The sequence below is a fragment of the Torulaspora delbrueckii genome, chromosome 7, assembly GCF_000243375.1.
Source record: "Torulaspora delbrueckii CBS 1146 chromosome 7, complete genome".
NCBI lineage: Eukaryota > Fungi > Ascomycota > Saccharomycetes > Saccharomycetales > Saccharomycetaceae > Torulaspora > Torulaspora delbrueckii.
In genome coordinates this window covers 368,686-381,943 of record NC_016507.1, presented here as the reverse complement: position 1 = coordinate 381,943, position 13,258 = coordinate 368,686, and the positions used below count along the sequence as shown (strand labels likewise).

Below are 13,258 nucleotides of genomic sequence, written 5' to 3'. Positions count from 1 at the left end.
GCCTTAAATATTTTAGTTTCAACAGGTAGTCATCGCACAACAAAAAGAAGCCAAGAATGACAAATCTAGATCAACTTAAAACATGTGTTGAATGGTGCAAGGATCATGGTGCCATTATTGATGACCGTCTGGAGTTTAAAGTTACTCAAGCTGCTGGTGTCACTGCAATTGCCAAGTCAGTCATTAAGACCACCGAGCCACTGATCTCTGTCCCAGCGAACCTATTGATCACCAAGGAACTAGCTGAAAAAGAGTTTGGTAGCGCAAGTGGTGCGGTTTCCAGCGAGAACCCGAATGCTTTGGTTCAATTATTCACTGCTAAGATGAAATTCGATCCCAGTGCGAGGCCCTTCCACAAACCTTACTTCGATATACTGCCCACTAAATTGGACCAACCATATTTTTGGAAGCTGCAAGAGGTTGAGCTTTTGAAAGGTACGGATATTTACTTACTAATGAAGCAGAACTTACGGAAGATTGTTAAGGAATGGCACGTATTACTCGACCAATTGAAATTGAAGCCGGAAGATGGAGAGTTATACGAACAGTCTGAAGCACAGGACTTTGATATTTTGAAGTACATCTGTGAATACCGTGAGCAACACAAGTCGATTTCATGGAAAAGCTTCGTGGGGTATTTATGGGCCACAGGTATATTTACTTCAAGAGCATTCCCAAAGCTAATTCTTGAGGAAAAATGCTCTAGCATAAATGAGGCGTTCTTATACCCATTAGTGGATCTTCTGAACCATAAGAACGATACAAAGGTCAAGTGGACGTTTACCAATGATAACGTCTGCTTCGTAAGCCAAGAAATCATGAAAGAAGGTGAAGAAGTGTTCAATAATTATGGAGAAAAATCAAACGAGGATTTACTGCTGAGCTATGGCTTTGTCCAAGATCAAAACCCCTACGATCTTACTAGACTCACCTTAAGATTGACAAAAGAGATGATAGATGAAGCACTGAATGCCGAATTAGGGTTCTCCGAGAAGAACAAAGTCGCAGATGATTGTGTCCAGTTCCAAATCACTGCCGTGGAGCCGCTACCCAGTAGTATGGTCAATTTTTTCGGATACTTATGCAAGTTAGGATCTGAAGCAGATGTGACATTGAGAAGCTTTCTAGAAGGCCAGGATCAGTTGCACTCCATATTGATGCAGAAACTGGATTTCTTCCGTACACATTCAAAGATTGATTCCGCAAAATACAAGACATGTAACTCCAAAGTTCTTCAAGTGATTAGAAAATATTTCAATTCCGAAAAGACGTTGTTCAACACTAGTCTTGAAGCTTTGCAAAAGACCCAGAAGGAAGTCCTCACGAAGAACTCTTCGATGATAACTAGTTTCAAGACAATTTTCAAAAGAGATAAACAATTTGCCAATAGTTTACTCTTGACCTTCGGAGTCACAAAATATGATGACCTTCTAACGAAAAACTGCATGAAAGAAGCACTGTTTCTATGGATTGTTCGAGTTGCAAACATGGATTCATACCCTCAAAAATTCGACTTCTCAGTCCCACAATTTATCTACGATTCGTTCCAAGAAGTAAGCGGATCAATTGTTATCGAGAGAAATAACGTATCAGATTTCATGGATTTCTACAAAAAACTCTTCCCAGGACTCAGTAATAAGATTCCTGAAGTCTTTAGCCCCGGCAATTGGGGCATCAGGCAGTTTATCGTTGCAGATACCGTGATGGACCGCTTAGTATGGACCAGGAAACTGACCCAGGAACCCTTCTTCATCGTCAGGGTGCCCTTCAAATTATAGAGAAACAAAGTTAGCACGTATTTTTATTATTATTTTGCTTGCAATACACAACTTTCTATTCCACGAGTCAGGTATCTAATGGGAACCAGCACCTCTGCTGACCTTTTCCAAGACAGTCTCGTAAGACACTTCGGAGAAATCGGTACCTTGGATATCAGTGGAAACACCGTTCAGAGCTCTTCTCAAAGCATCTTTAGAAGAAGCGTAAACCATCTTGGATCTCACTGGAGCAGTATCTGGGGACCAAGTGTAGAAAACGATCTTGGAACGCTTACCTTCGTTACCGTTGATTTCGTATTCAAAATCGTAAACGGCATATAGACAGTCGTTCTCTGGAAGTTTTTCCAAGAATGCATCATAGGATGCATCTGTAGAAGTCTCCTTCACAACGATAGAGGTCTTATCATCGTTCAGTGCGAACAACACAAACTTGTACTTCTTACCCAATTTCAAATCGTTGAAAGCCTGTAGCGATTCATCTGCAACAGCAACACTTGACACCAATGTTAGTAAACCTTATCTCGAGAACCCTCGCAACCTCAATTGTGCAACATACCCAGATCTAGACATTATTGAAAGTTTATAACGTGTGTGAGTGGCTAATGACTACTCAATTGACCCTCTAAGACCACCTATGGACCTTTCTTGGCCTTCAAGTGTTGTTCAAGAGAGAGAAAGGGGTTCCAACTCGTCCAGCCTGCTTACTTCGAAAAAAAAGTTCGTTACCCGAAGAATTTTAAGCTTAACTATTAAGAGATGAGCTTAAAGATGAAGAGTTATGAGGTATTAGATGGGCTATTTGGGCGGGTTGAGCGATTAGAACTAGCCATTGGAGATGTGAATAAGCTGGAGGAGAAAGAATTGAGTTCTGAACTGGCCTCTGTGGAGCGTGAGGTGCGCCGGTTGGTCCGCGAAGGTAGAGAATATAGTGACGAGCTGATGCAATTGATTCAAGCGTATGCTGTGAAGGATCACTCTATACAAGAAGACTATCTTGAGAGATTACAGACGTTATTGAGCAGTTATGAGACAGTCGCACAGGTTTTGTAGGGACCTTCAGAAGCTGGATATAGTGTATGAGGACTTGGTGCAGATGGAAAGTCTGGAGAAAGTGTCGCCTGTGCAGATTTATCGGATTCAAGAATTACCAAAGTTGCTGGAAGCATGCAGTGGCCTTTTGGTCAGGTCGTTAGCGCTGGCGCAGCGATTCATTGCCTGGAATGTGCGGTCCAATGAATTCTTGAGTGGGTTGGACCATAAAATGAAGGAATTAGAGGGCAAAATTGATGCTATGTAATGACTTATACCCTTTCTGCGACTGCAGTTTCGAGTTTACCTAATATATCGTCGACCATCTGGTCTCTGTCGACTTTTGGCGGTCTTTGTAATTGGTACAGGAACAAAAATGTATCTTCATCTATCATCTTGCGTACTTTGCATGTTGCAAATTTAATTAGAGTGGCCTGTGCGAGATCTGTGACACATTGAGTATATACTCGTGAATTGAATACCAAAGCTCTCTCGATCGCCTGTGGTAGTGGATCTTTTGCAAGAATAACGATTTTCCATGTCTTCAGCGAGGCCATTGGCTCGATCTCCAATGGTCGAGCTGTGGTTAACCTGTCGTAGTACATTTCGCTCTCAAACTCTGTAATGTTTTTGAACATTATCAGTGCTTTAGCGCCCACATTCAACTCCTCTTCATCATTGCTTAATGGAAGTGATTCGTTTGAGAGTGAAGATTGAGGTAGGGCTCTTGTAGCGTACTCTGACAGGTTGGGGTAAAACATCTTGAATGGTTTGCTGTTACGCAGAATCTCGTGGAGGACTCTAAAGACTGTTACGGCTCTAGGAGTCTTGTCACCATCGCGGAAGTAATTTTGACTTGACGATTTCATTTCAGCCACAATGCTAAAATGATAGCTGCTCAAGATGGTCAAAAAATCATCGAAGTCTTGTTTGTACTGAATCATCTCCGAAACAGAGGCAGGGGTGTCTAGTTCGTTCAATTCGTGGAGTTTTTGTAGAACGTATTGGTCTATGGGGGAAAGCTCCGAAGGCTTGTATGTTATAGATTTGTCAACTGTTTGACGAATTCTCAGCGCCTGGGACACCAAACTGTATAGAATAAAGTGTTTGCCAAACTCATCCAACAGTTGATTTGTATCCACTTTACGCGACATTAGAGTACAACGAATAATGTCACCGGGACAAGTTCTATCATGATCACGAGCGTGGCTCCAAAGTGATTGTGACTTGCTAGAAGCGTCCATCAGTCCCTTCAAACTGCGAAAATCAGTCTCGCTCAACGAGAGTGCATTCAGATCTCCCAAATTCTTGTCACTTTGTGGAGAGCTCGTTATTCTTGCCTCGACAGCCGATCTCTGCTCCTGAGTACATGGTTTGTGCCGTATCACTGCTGCACATAGTTGTAATCCACTGAAATGTCGTTTATGCGAAGGTTCATATGCAGGAAAAAGCCCAATTGCATTACAGCCTTTCGGCAGTTCATCCACAATAAAAAAGTCTAAAGTTCTTCCATCAGAAGGGTTTAAAAACTTGGTACCACTTAAGGGTTCAAAATTCTCTTTCAAAACTCCCAGACCCTGACAGGAATTGGAGAATAATGGATCAGGCCAAGATACGTTTGATAATTTTTCTTGTCCGCCCTTCGATGTAAGGCTTATCGAGCATGTATACTCAAAAGAGGAAGCAGTTCCCTTTGCTTTAAACTCAGATATCGGATTCAACGGATGCGCGAAAATGGGAGCTATGTTCTGCCAACTTGAAATTGCTACGTTTCTCAAAGTTTTCGAGCTTCTTGTGGGATCACTACGAATTGTCTTGATAATCGCTCTTGATGGCCCAGTGGCATCTCGAAAGATAATCTCTCGTAATTTATTAACAGGTGCCGAGTAAAGTTGCCTATCAATTTGTACAACAATTTCTTGCAACTCTTTATTCTCTAGTTCCTTGGTAAAGTTGTTGAGCACAGCTCTCTTTATTTTGGGACTCGCATGCTTATATCTATAGTTATTTGAAGTAGGTTGCCGTCTGAAAGTGCCAAAGAACAAAGCTCTCCAATTAATAGAACTCATAAATGTTTAGGAGTCTTACGAGGATTGTTATATAGCCATCTCAATGATGTGGAAGCGTTAGACTCATCAATTAAGGCTTAACTATTAAATTTCATTGAAAAGTCGTTGTGTACGTAAATTTGTGTCTTGACAAGAACAACAGTCATAATAACAAGGCGAGAGGCAGTGTATCAAATATCACCAAAATCCTCACCAAATCTAAGTAATCTCGATCTGCAGGCCAGAATAATTATCCAAAAAGAATATACGAAAATTTACCTTCCGGTCTCAACGCAGTGGTGTTCTTGAATATCTGTTCGAATCTGCCTTGCAAGTTCTCATTTGAGTCTATGATGACTTTCTATGACTACAATCGACAATCACGTATCTGAATTTTAATGATGAAAAAGAGATTAATAATTAATTAAGTTATTAATTATTTTACTTAGCGTCACAATTTGATTTTCTGTCGCGCCAACTGTGGCTTCCACACTTCTGAAAAAAACCACCATAGTACCACTCCCTCAGATAACGACTTTGCGAGTTGATTCATATGATGACTAACTCCCTGCTAGGCAATGAATCTGTATATATGTGTGTTAATAGCTCCTAGTTTGTAACAACCACTTTGAAGGAAGACAACAAATCAACTATGTCTGAAAGTTTCAAATTGGTTACACGCAAAGACCATGATTTGGAACAGGGTGAACCTGAGGAGTTAGGATATGGATCATTCAGTTCAATGGAGATTGATAGAGCTGGTATACTCGTAGATGCTTTCGTCGAGGTACCGCAGGGTAGACATTTGGGTCTGTTTTCTACAATGGTACTCTTTGTATCCAGAATGGTGGGATCGGGTATCTTTGCTACTCCAAGTAGTATATTTGTGAACTGTGGTGGAAACGTACTGATATATTTTGGCGTATGGCTCCTAGCAGCTTTACTATCGTTTGCGGGGTTGTTTTTATTTCTAGAGTTTGGATCGTGGCTTCCAAGATCTGGCGGTCGTAAGAACTTCCTGGAACAGACTTATACAAAGCCCAAATTGATGATGAGTGTTACTTTCGCGGCCTATACAGTGCTTACGGGATTTACGATGTCCAATGCGATTGTTTTTGGGAAATACTTTTTATCAGCTATCGGTTATCAAAGTATCTCTGATCATTCGAACCTTTCAAAATACATCAGTATTGCAGCTGTAGTGACTGGTGTTACGATCCATGGGCTATCAGTGAAAGCTGGAGTTCGCATACAAAATTTTCTCGGTGGGTTGAAGTTCGTGTTGATTGCAATTATGTGTGTCCTAGGGCTGTACTCGGTTTTCTTTTACAATTCACCCATTGAAGAAGCATCGTCGATCCCAATTTATGCATTCCAGGATGAAGCTATGGCCACAACGTCATCCCTAGCCACAGCCTTCATCAACGCATTTTTCTGTTTTACAGGTTGGGATAGTGTTCATGCTGTGGCATCTGAAATTAAAAATCCTGTGAGAACGTTGAAGATTGCTGGGCCTGCATCTCTTGCTGTTTGCTTCATATGTTACTCGATGATGAATTTGGCATACCTTAAAGTTCTAACATACGAAGAGATCAAGCAGGCTGGCCCTTTGGTGGGTTCAATGCTTTTCGCAAAGCTTTTCGGACCACACCTTGGAGCAAAATTACTCTCCTCCTCAGTAGCACTGTCTACTGCTTCTAATATTCTAGTGGTACTTTATGGTGTCTCGAGAATGAATCAGGAAGTTTTCAGAGAGGGGTACTTGCCATTCAGCATTCCCTTGGCAAGTAATAAACCATGGAACTCTCCTCTACCTGCCCTATTGGTTTGTGGTACTTTGTCTGTCCTTTGGCTCACCTTATTGCCTGCAGAAGGTGCATCATACGATTATCTAGTCTCCATGGAAGGTTATGGTAACCAATTCTTCCTACTACTCGTGGCCGTCGGGATATTTATTTACAGAAGGAAACGTAAGGACGAGGTTCCCGATACTAAAGCTCCATCCATAGGAGTTATCGCTCTGATCCTGGTCTCAACCTATTTATTGGCAGCTCCATTTTTGGGAGACCAAGTTTCCAACAGTATTAGCATATTACCACCATACCAAATAACGGCATTATCCTTGATAATAGTATGTTTCCTCTTCTGGTTAGTCAAGTTCTTCTTACTACCCAGAATGTTTGGTTACGTCCACAAGCAACGAATAATTACATTAAGTGATGGTTTGGTGGTAACTAAATGGGTTAAATGTTACCTTTAATGATTTATAGAAATGACTTGCATGATAAATTTTATAACTAAAGAATTATTACTTTCTAAGACTACTTTGAATTCAGTTTCTCAACGAAGGCTTGCTTGGCAGATTCTATCAAGCTTTCCAGCTCTCCACTCTGCTCACACATACTATACAGCAAACTGTTCTTGTTCAGTAATAATGAGTAAGGATGGTCAAATTCCTTAACTTCACCAGCATCCATGACCAAAATTTTGTCGTAATCGATCACAGATCTCAGTCTATGTGCGATCGTCAATATCGTGTTGCCACCAAACTCTTTTCTGATGGTCTCTTGGATCTTAGCGTCTGACGCATAATCAATCGAAGCTGTAGCCTCGTCAAGTAGAATGATCTTTGGACTACGCAACAATGAACGGGCGAGACACACAAGTTGACGTTGACCTTGTGAAATGTTACCACCACCTTCGCTTATCTCACTGGACAAGTCCAAAAACTTGTTAATGTTTTCTGAACTGACTGAAGATGATTCTGATGTTGGGCGTCTGTCTAGTTCTTCTTGAGTGACCAAGTTGACACGCTTTAGCGCCTCAAAAATTTGTTGGTCAGTATATTCATCGTAAGGGTCCAGGTTGGACTTGATCGTCCCAGTAAACAAAGTGGGGTCCTGTGGAATAATAGTGATCGAACGACGAAGTCTCTGTAAATCAATAGATGTAATATCAACATTGTCAATTTTAATGTTACCAGTTTCAGGATCCAAAAATCTGAACAGTGCAGTTATAATTGTAGACTTACCAGCACCTGTTCTACCAACAATACCAACCTTCGACCTTGGATCGACAGTGAAAGAAACGTTCTTGATGACTTTTGGTAGATTAGGGGCATAACGTAACGACAGATCATTAACTTCAATTCTACCTTGCTGAGGCCACTCGACTGGGGGCGTCAAAATCGACTGGTCATATGGTTCTTGTTCGACGTCCATGTATTCCTTTAATCTTTCGACCGAGTTCATATTCATTTCCACATTGGAGTATAGTCTTACTAACCATAGCGCACCCTCTGTGAATGTAATTGCGTAGGTCAAAGAGATACCTGCTTTACCTGAATCTATATGGTCAATGTTCAACAAGACGAAAATACCAGCACCAAAAATGACAAGAGCACCAATCATATCGATTCTGAACGATAACCAACGGTTCGCCACCCACAAATAAAAGAATGGTCTATTGTTCTCGTCAATCTTTTGCAGGTTCTCACGCATGAATCTACTTTCGTCACCAAAGGCACGGATAGTGGTAACACCAACCAAAGTCTCCGAGAAATGTTGGTAGATTGGAGATCTTGAAATGGATTCCAATCTCTTCAATTCACGAGAACCTGTCAGATAGAAGTAACCTACGAAGTAGTAGAGAACAGCCACCAATATAGCGACAAACAAAAATTGAGGCGTGATGAATGTAATCAGAACAACAGTGGAAACACATTGCACAAGCGAGTAAAATGCACCTTCGATAAATGGTGTTAGCTCTTGGTCGGCAGCTTCCATATCTTTCGAAAAGCGGTTCATTATTCTACCGATTGGAGTAGAATCGAAGAAACGAAGCTTTGCGTGCATAACCTTGCTTAGAAGCAAGTTGAAGATCTTTCTCGATGCATTGATACCAGCAACGAAACTCAATACTGTTTTAAGCGCTGACAACACTGACTGAATAACACCGATCAAGAAATACAACGATAGGTAGTAGAACGTAGAATGGATCTTGGCACGGGATTCTTCATCAAAGTTGTGCTGCATAAATGAAAATGATGTAACAAAATTGCCAACATGGCTGATAGCACGAGATGTAGAAACTGCTATGTTTTGGCCTAGTGCAATAATCTTTGTACTGAAGTTGTTCGAAACCCAGCTACGAACCCACCAAGTTTGTCCAATGGATATACCCTGTGCAATAACAAAAGCAGCAATAAGAATACTGAGCATCTTCCAGCCTCCAAAGATTCTTAGGTACCACTTGTAAACGTCGGCACTAACGACACCCTCTGCCTTCGTCTCATCCTTGATCAACTTACCATCTTTGGCACGTTCCTCATCCGTTTTCTTTGACTTAGCCAACTCCTTGCCCTTGGATAGGTTTCTGATGCTTGTAGTACTTTTACTCTTCAAATTGACGGACGAATTGTGTCTCGAAAGGATACTACTCTTGACAAGCTCGTCTTCTCCAAGCAGACCGCTGTGCAGTAAGCTCAACGGTTCGCCTTGATTTTTGACTTGTCCATTTTCCATTGTAACAACTAACTCAGCATTCCTCAAGGTTAGCGCGGTGTTATGAGAAACGAGGATACATGTTCTTCCTTCCATCAAAGGCCCAGTAATACAGTTGTCATAGATCCAAGAAGCTGTGTGAGAGTCCACTGCACTTAAACAATCGTCTAGGAGGACGTGTCTGGCATTTGAGTACAGTGATCTGGCCAAAGAAATTCTTTGTTTCTGACCACCAGACAGCGTGATACCTCTTTCTCCGATTTCAGTCAAATCACCGGCGGACAGAATCGAGAAGTCACGCTTCAATCCACAGGCTTCCACCACAGCTTCATATCTACCCTCATTGTAAGGACTGTTGAAGAGAATATTGTTTTTCACTGTGTCATTTAACAACCAAGCAGCTTGTGAACAATACGCCATTGAGTTTGTCATACCGTCTGCTTCGATAGGAAGCTCCTGTCTTGGATCCAGAGATGGCACGATAATCTTACCGCTCACCAAATGCATTTCACCCAACAATGCCATCAAAAGAGAGGTCTTACCTGAGCCCGTTGGGCCAATAATAACATTTAGCTTACCGACTTTAAAATCAATGTTCAAGTTTTTCAATTTGAAGTCAGGCCTTTCTGCATCCCAAGTAATGGTAGCGTTTTCAAATCCAATTTTTTTCTTATCCTTCGCAGTGCTCAATTGATTGTATTTCTCTGTATCCTTTTCTTCCAAAAATTCTTGAACTCTGTCCAAGGAAACCTTCGATTGAATGACAAAACTTAGCATGTCAGACAGTTGATCTAAAGGTGTTCTTAGCAAGGAAAACAATGATAGAGCTGTGAAGGCGATTGGCGTAGTCAGTACTTCACCTTGAATATAGATGTAAAACCAGAAGGCACAACTGGTGACAATGGTTGGAGTGATATACCAGACAAACGAACTTCCAGCCCAGACCAAGGATCTTTTCATCAAGAACTTCAATTCAGTTTCTCTGACATCTCTGATGTCCTTCTCAAAATTATTCTCCCATGAGAAGAACTTGATAATACGGATAGCTTGGAATGCTTCATTCAGCTTTTGAATACGTTTATCAGTTACCGACAGAGTCTCTTTCTGCAAATGTCCCAACCATGTTGCCAGTTTGAAGTTAAGTGGCATCATGGCCACGATAAGCGCTGCACCAACTATTGCGGCAAACCCTAATAGGTGATACAACAATACGAAAGCGACTAAAGCCATTACCACGGCCTCGACAAAGGCATGAAGGTATGCACAAATTTCACTCACTTTGAATGCGTCGACGGCCATCAAGTTGATAATTGCACCCAAATTAGCAGAAGTTGTAGATTCTTCATCACCATTGATCTGTTCTTGTTCGTTAAGCTTTTGAGGGTCGACCTCATCTGAGGATTGCTTAGCTGAATTTGCAGATATTTTTCTTTTCAGTGCTTTTGTGTAAATCTCAGAAATGATGATTGCCTTCATTCTGATACACACTCTCCTAACCAAAAATAAAGCTTGGCCTTGGCACACTGCAACAAGGATTCTGCACAAAAACATACCAAACACGTAGAACCAAGCCAAATTTGCAGGTGCCGAGTCTCTATCTTCAACATATTCTAGAATTCTCTTCAGCAGTAAGGTTGGAATGAAACTTATAATACTTTCAATAAAAGCCCAAAATCCCTGTAGCGCCAAATATTTGGAGAAGAAAGAAAGCAGATTGACAGTAAACCCTCTGTTTTTGCTAAAGCGACCGGTATAGCGTCTAAACTTTTTAACGACAAAGATGGAATAATCTTCCAAGGACAATCCCCAAACGTCTTTAAATTCGATGGTTGATTTATGAGCTGTCCATACAAACTTATTAATCCAACTCCAAGAGATGAAAGACGCGATTGAAGATACTGGTTCTGGGGAAGGTGTGATAGTGCTATCAGTCATATAAATCACCGAGTTTTTGTTACCTTGTGGTGATAAGAATAGCAGCAAGAAGAGAACCAGGTCAATATAGGTCTGAGATAGGTAGTAATTCTTGATCACATTTTTCTTGATGTGTCCAATAAATATGGAACGATAAGGCAACAGATTCGACAGGAAGAGGAACATATACGAGACGAATGAAATGGACCAAATATTCCCAGGATATTTATTTATCCACTTGATGGACTGATTAATGTTCAGTAAACGTATGGATACAACAAAAAATAAGAATGCCCATTGTACAACACCCATTACGGAACTAGAAAGAGGAAATTCATTGTAAATTCCGGTATAGTTTAATGCCACGAAAACATGGAAGATCAATTGACTGAGTACTAACAAAAATTCCACAATCGTCCTTGATTTTTCAATAAATCCACGTCTAACAATCTCCACCTTACCATGTGGTTCTCCCTTGGTGTTAACGAACTTTAATTTTTCAACTGAAAAATGCTTCTCCATCAGTTCCTCTGGAGTCATCTGGCTCTCAGTGTACTGGCTATGTTTCTTGCCATTAGAGAGCAATGGTTTATCCTCGGAGTCATCGCCACTTGCGCCATTCGTCAGTTCATCCACTACACTCAATTTCTTCAAATGGAGTTTATCATAATAGTAATAATGCGAAAGTACATTGTAAAGTAGGAAACCCACAGTGAACACTGTCAAGGTTAAAGGGAAATAGTAGTTTATGTATCGGACTCTACCGCATTTCGTCACATCATCATAGATCCAGAAGCGGCAGGGTTCGCTTTCAGACGCATTCACAGCTTGCATCGATCCACAGCTTACCAACAACCAGATTTCTTGGTGTCTTTGGCCTCTGTAAAACCTATGAAAGTGGGTGTGTTGCTTACCTGTCCATTATATAGTTCTTAAATATATGGTTTGAGAGTCATGGAACACGAAACTGAAGAAATCCATGATAATGCCGAATGTGTCATGGATGCAGCCAAACTAAGTGCTATTACATGGTGCATTAATATGTTTACACATTATACAGGGCCCAATTACTCCTGTGCAGGCTCTTGAGCTGTCTCATCATGTTCTGGTTGTTCGCGCTCTTCACGAGGAGGTCTCACAGCAGCGACGTCTACTACGATCGGTCTTTCCTGCAGAGTCTTTCCCTGGAAGCTTTCCACTTTCTTGTTGATGTCATCACCATTCTCAAAGTTAGCGAAGGTGATGAATGCGATGCCTCGGTTCATCTTCTTGCTAAAGAAGACCCTCTTGGTGTTGGTATCACGCATTCTTCTCATTGGTAACACTACAAGCTCCGGTTGGGTACCGAAAAACTCGGCTAATTGCTCCTTTGTGGCATAGTATGGGATGTTATTCACGTAAATTGTATCTTTCGATCTTTCCATCTCTTCCAGTGGGGTTTTATCCTTTCTTGGAGGAGCTGGAACTGCAGCTCCACGGTTGTTGGCAAATTTGGCTCCACCACGTCCTCCACGTCTGCTACGAATTCTTTCCTGTCTCTCAGCGTCCCTTTCTTCCTGAGTGAGTGCCTTTCTAATATAAATACCACGCTCTTTTACCACTTGCTTGTCGTACTTTTCTTTAATGGCTTCCACATCGATCTTTTGAGGAAACTTCACAAATGCATACCTGTTATAGAATGAACGTCCATCTCTAGTCCTTCCCGAAGGGATTTCCACTTCTACAGATCCGAATTCTCCGGCAAAAATGTCCTTCAAATCATCCTCTGTACATTCTTTTGACACATTGCCAACAAACACAGTGGTTTCTGGGTCTACGAACGTTGTTTCAGTTGTAGTTTCAACAGGTTTCGTCTCTTCAATTGACATCTTTCTGGGCCTAATTTATTCTTCTTTTTCTTTCCAAATTCCAATAGTCAGTCTTACTCACTCAATGGCCACTCGTACACTCTTTCCTTTATATATACAGGTATTCCTCAGCTAATAAT

General features: G+C 41.2%; 7 protein-coding genes across 7 annotated transcripts; 3 read left to right on the top strand and 4 right to left on the bottom strand.

Annotated features, from left to right (window-relative positions):
• Positions 1–56: 56 nt before the first annotated feature.
• Positions 57–1,778, top strand: EFM1 (protein-lysine N-methyltransferase; the record flags this gene model as incomplete). The annotated part of the gene is made up of 1 exon (XM_003682720.1): positions 57–1,778. The coding sequence occupies one exon, from the start codon at positions 57–59 to the stop codon at positions 1,776–1,778; it is 1,722 nt and encodes a 573-aa protein (XP_003682768.1).
• A 75-nt stretch (positions 1,779–1,853) lies between these two features.
• Positions 1,854–2,348, bottom strand: COF1 (cofilin; the record flags this gene model as incomplete). The annotated part of the gene is made up of 2 exons (XM_003682719.1): positions 1,854–2,271; positions 2,335–2,348. The coding sequence occupies 2 exons, from the start codon at positions 2,346–2,348 to the stop codon at positions 1,854–1,856; spliced, it is 432 nt and encodes a 143-aa protein (XP_003682767.1).
• A 454-nt stretch (positions 2,349–2,802) lies between these two features.
• LDB18 (Ldb18p) lies at positions 2,803–3,075 on the top strand (the record flags this gene model as incomplete). The annotated part of the gene is made up of 1 exon (XM_003682718.1): positions 2,803–3,075. One exon carries the CDS (start codon positions 2,803–2,805, stop codon positions 3,073–3,075), a length of 273 nt encoding a protein of 90 aa, XP_003682766.1.
• A 4-nt stretch (positions 3,076–3,079) lies between these two features.
• On the bottom strand, positions 3,080–4,876 carry CBP2 (Cbp2p; the record flags this gene model as incomplete). Its single annotated transcript, XM_003682717.1, has 1 exon — positions 3,080–4,876. One exon carries the CDS (start codon positions 4,874–4,876, stop codon positions 3,080–3,082), a length of 1,797 nt encoding a protein of 598 aa, XP_003682765.1.
• A 631-nt stretch (positions 4,877–5,507) lies between these two features.
• On the top strand, positions 5,508–7,115 carry MUP3 (Mup3p; the record flags this gene model as incomplete). Its single annotated transcript, XM_003682716.1, has 1 exon — positions 5,508–7,115. The coding sequence occupies one exon, from the start codon at positions 5,508–5,510 to the stop codon at positions 7,113–7,115; it is 1,608 nt and encodes a 535-aa protein (XP_003682764.1).
• Positions 7,116–7,176: 61 nt separating this feature from the next.
• On the bottom strand, positions 7,177–12,105 carry TDEL0G01850 (uncharacterized protein; the record flags this gene model as incomplete). The annotated part of the gene is made up of 1 exon (XM_003682715.1): positions 7,177–12,105. One exon carries the CDS (start codon positions 12,103–12,105, stop codon positions 7,177–7,179), a length of 4,929 nt encoding a protein of 1,642 aa, XP_003682763.1.
• Positions 12,106–12,338: 233 nt separating this feature from the next.
• TDEL0G01840 (RNA-binding protein) lies at positions 12,339–13,139 on the bottom strand (the record flags this gene model as incomplete). Its single annotated transcript, XM_003682714.1, has 1 exon — positions 12,339–13,139. The coding sequence occupies one exon, from the start codon at positions 13,137–13,139 to the stop codon at positions 12,339–12,341; it is 801 nt and encodes a 266-aa protein (XP_003682762.1).
• Between the last annotated feature and the right edge of the window lie 119 nt (positions 13,140–13,258).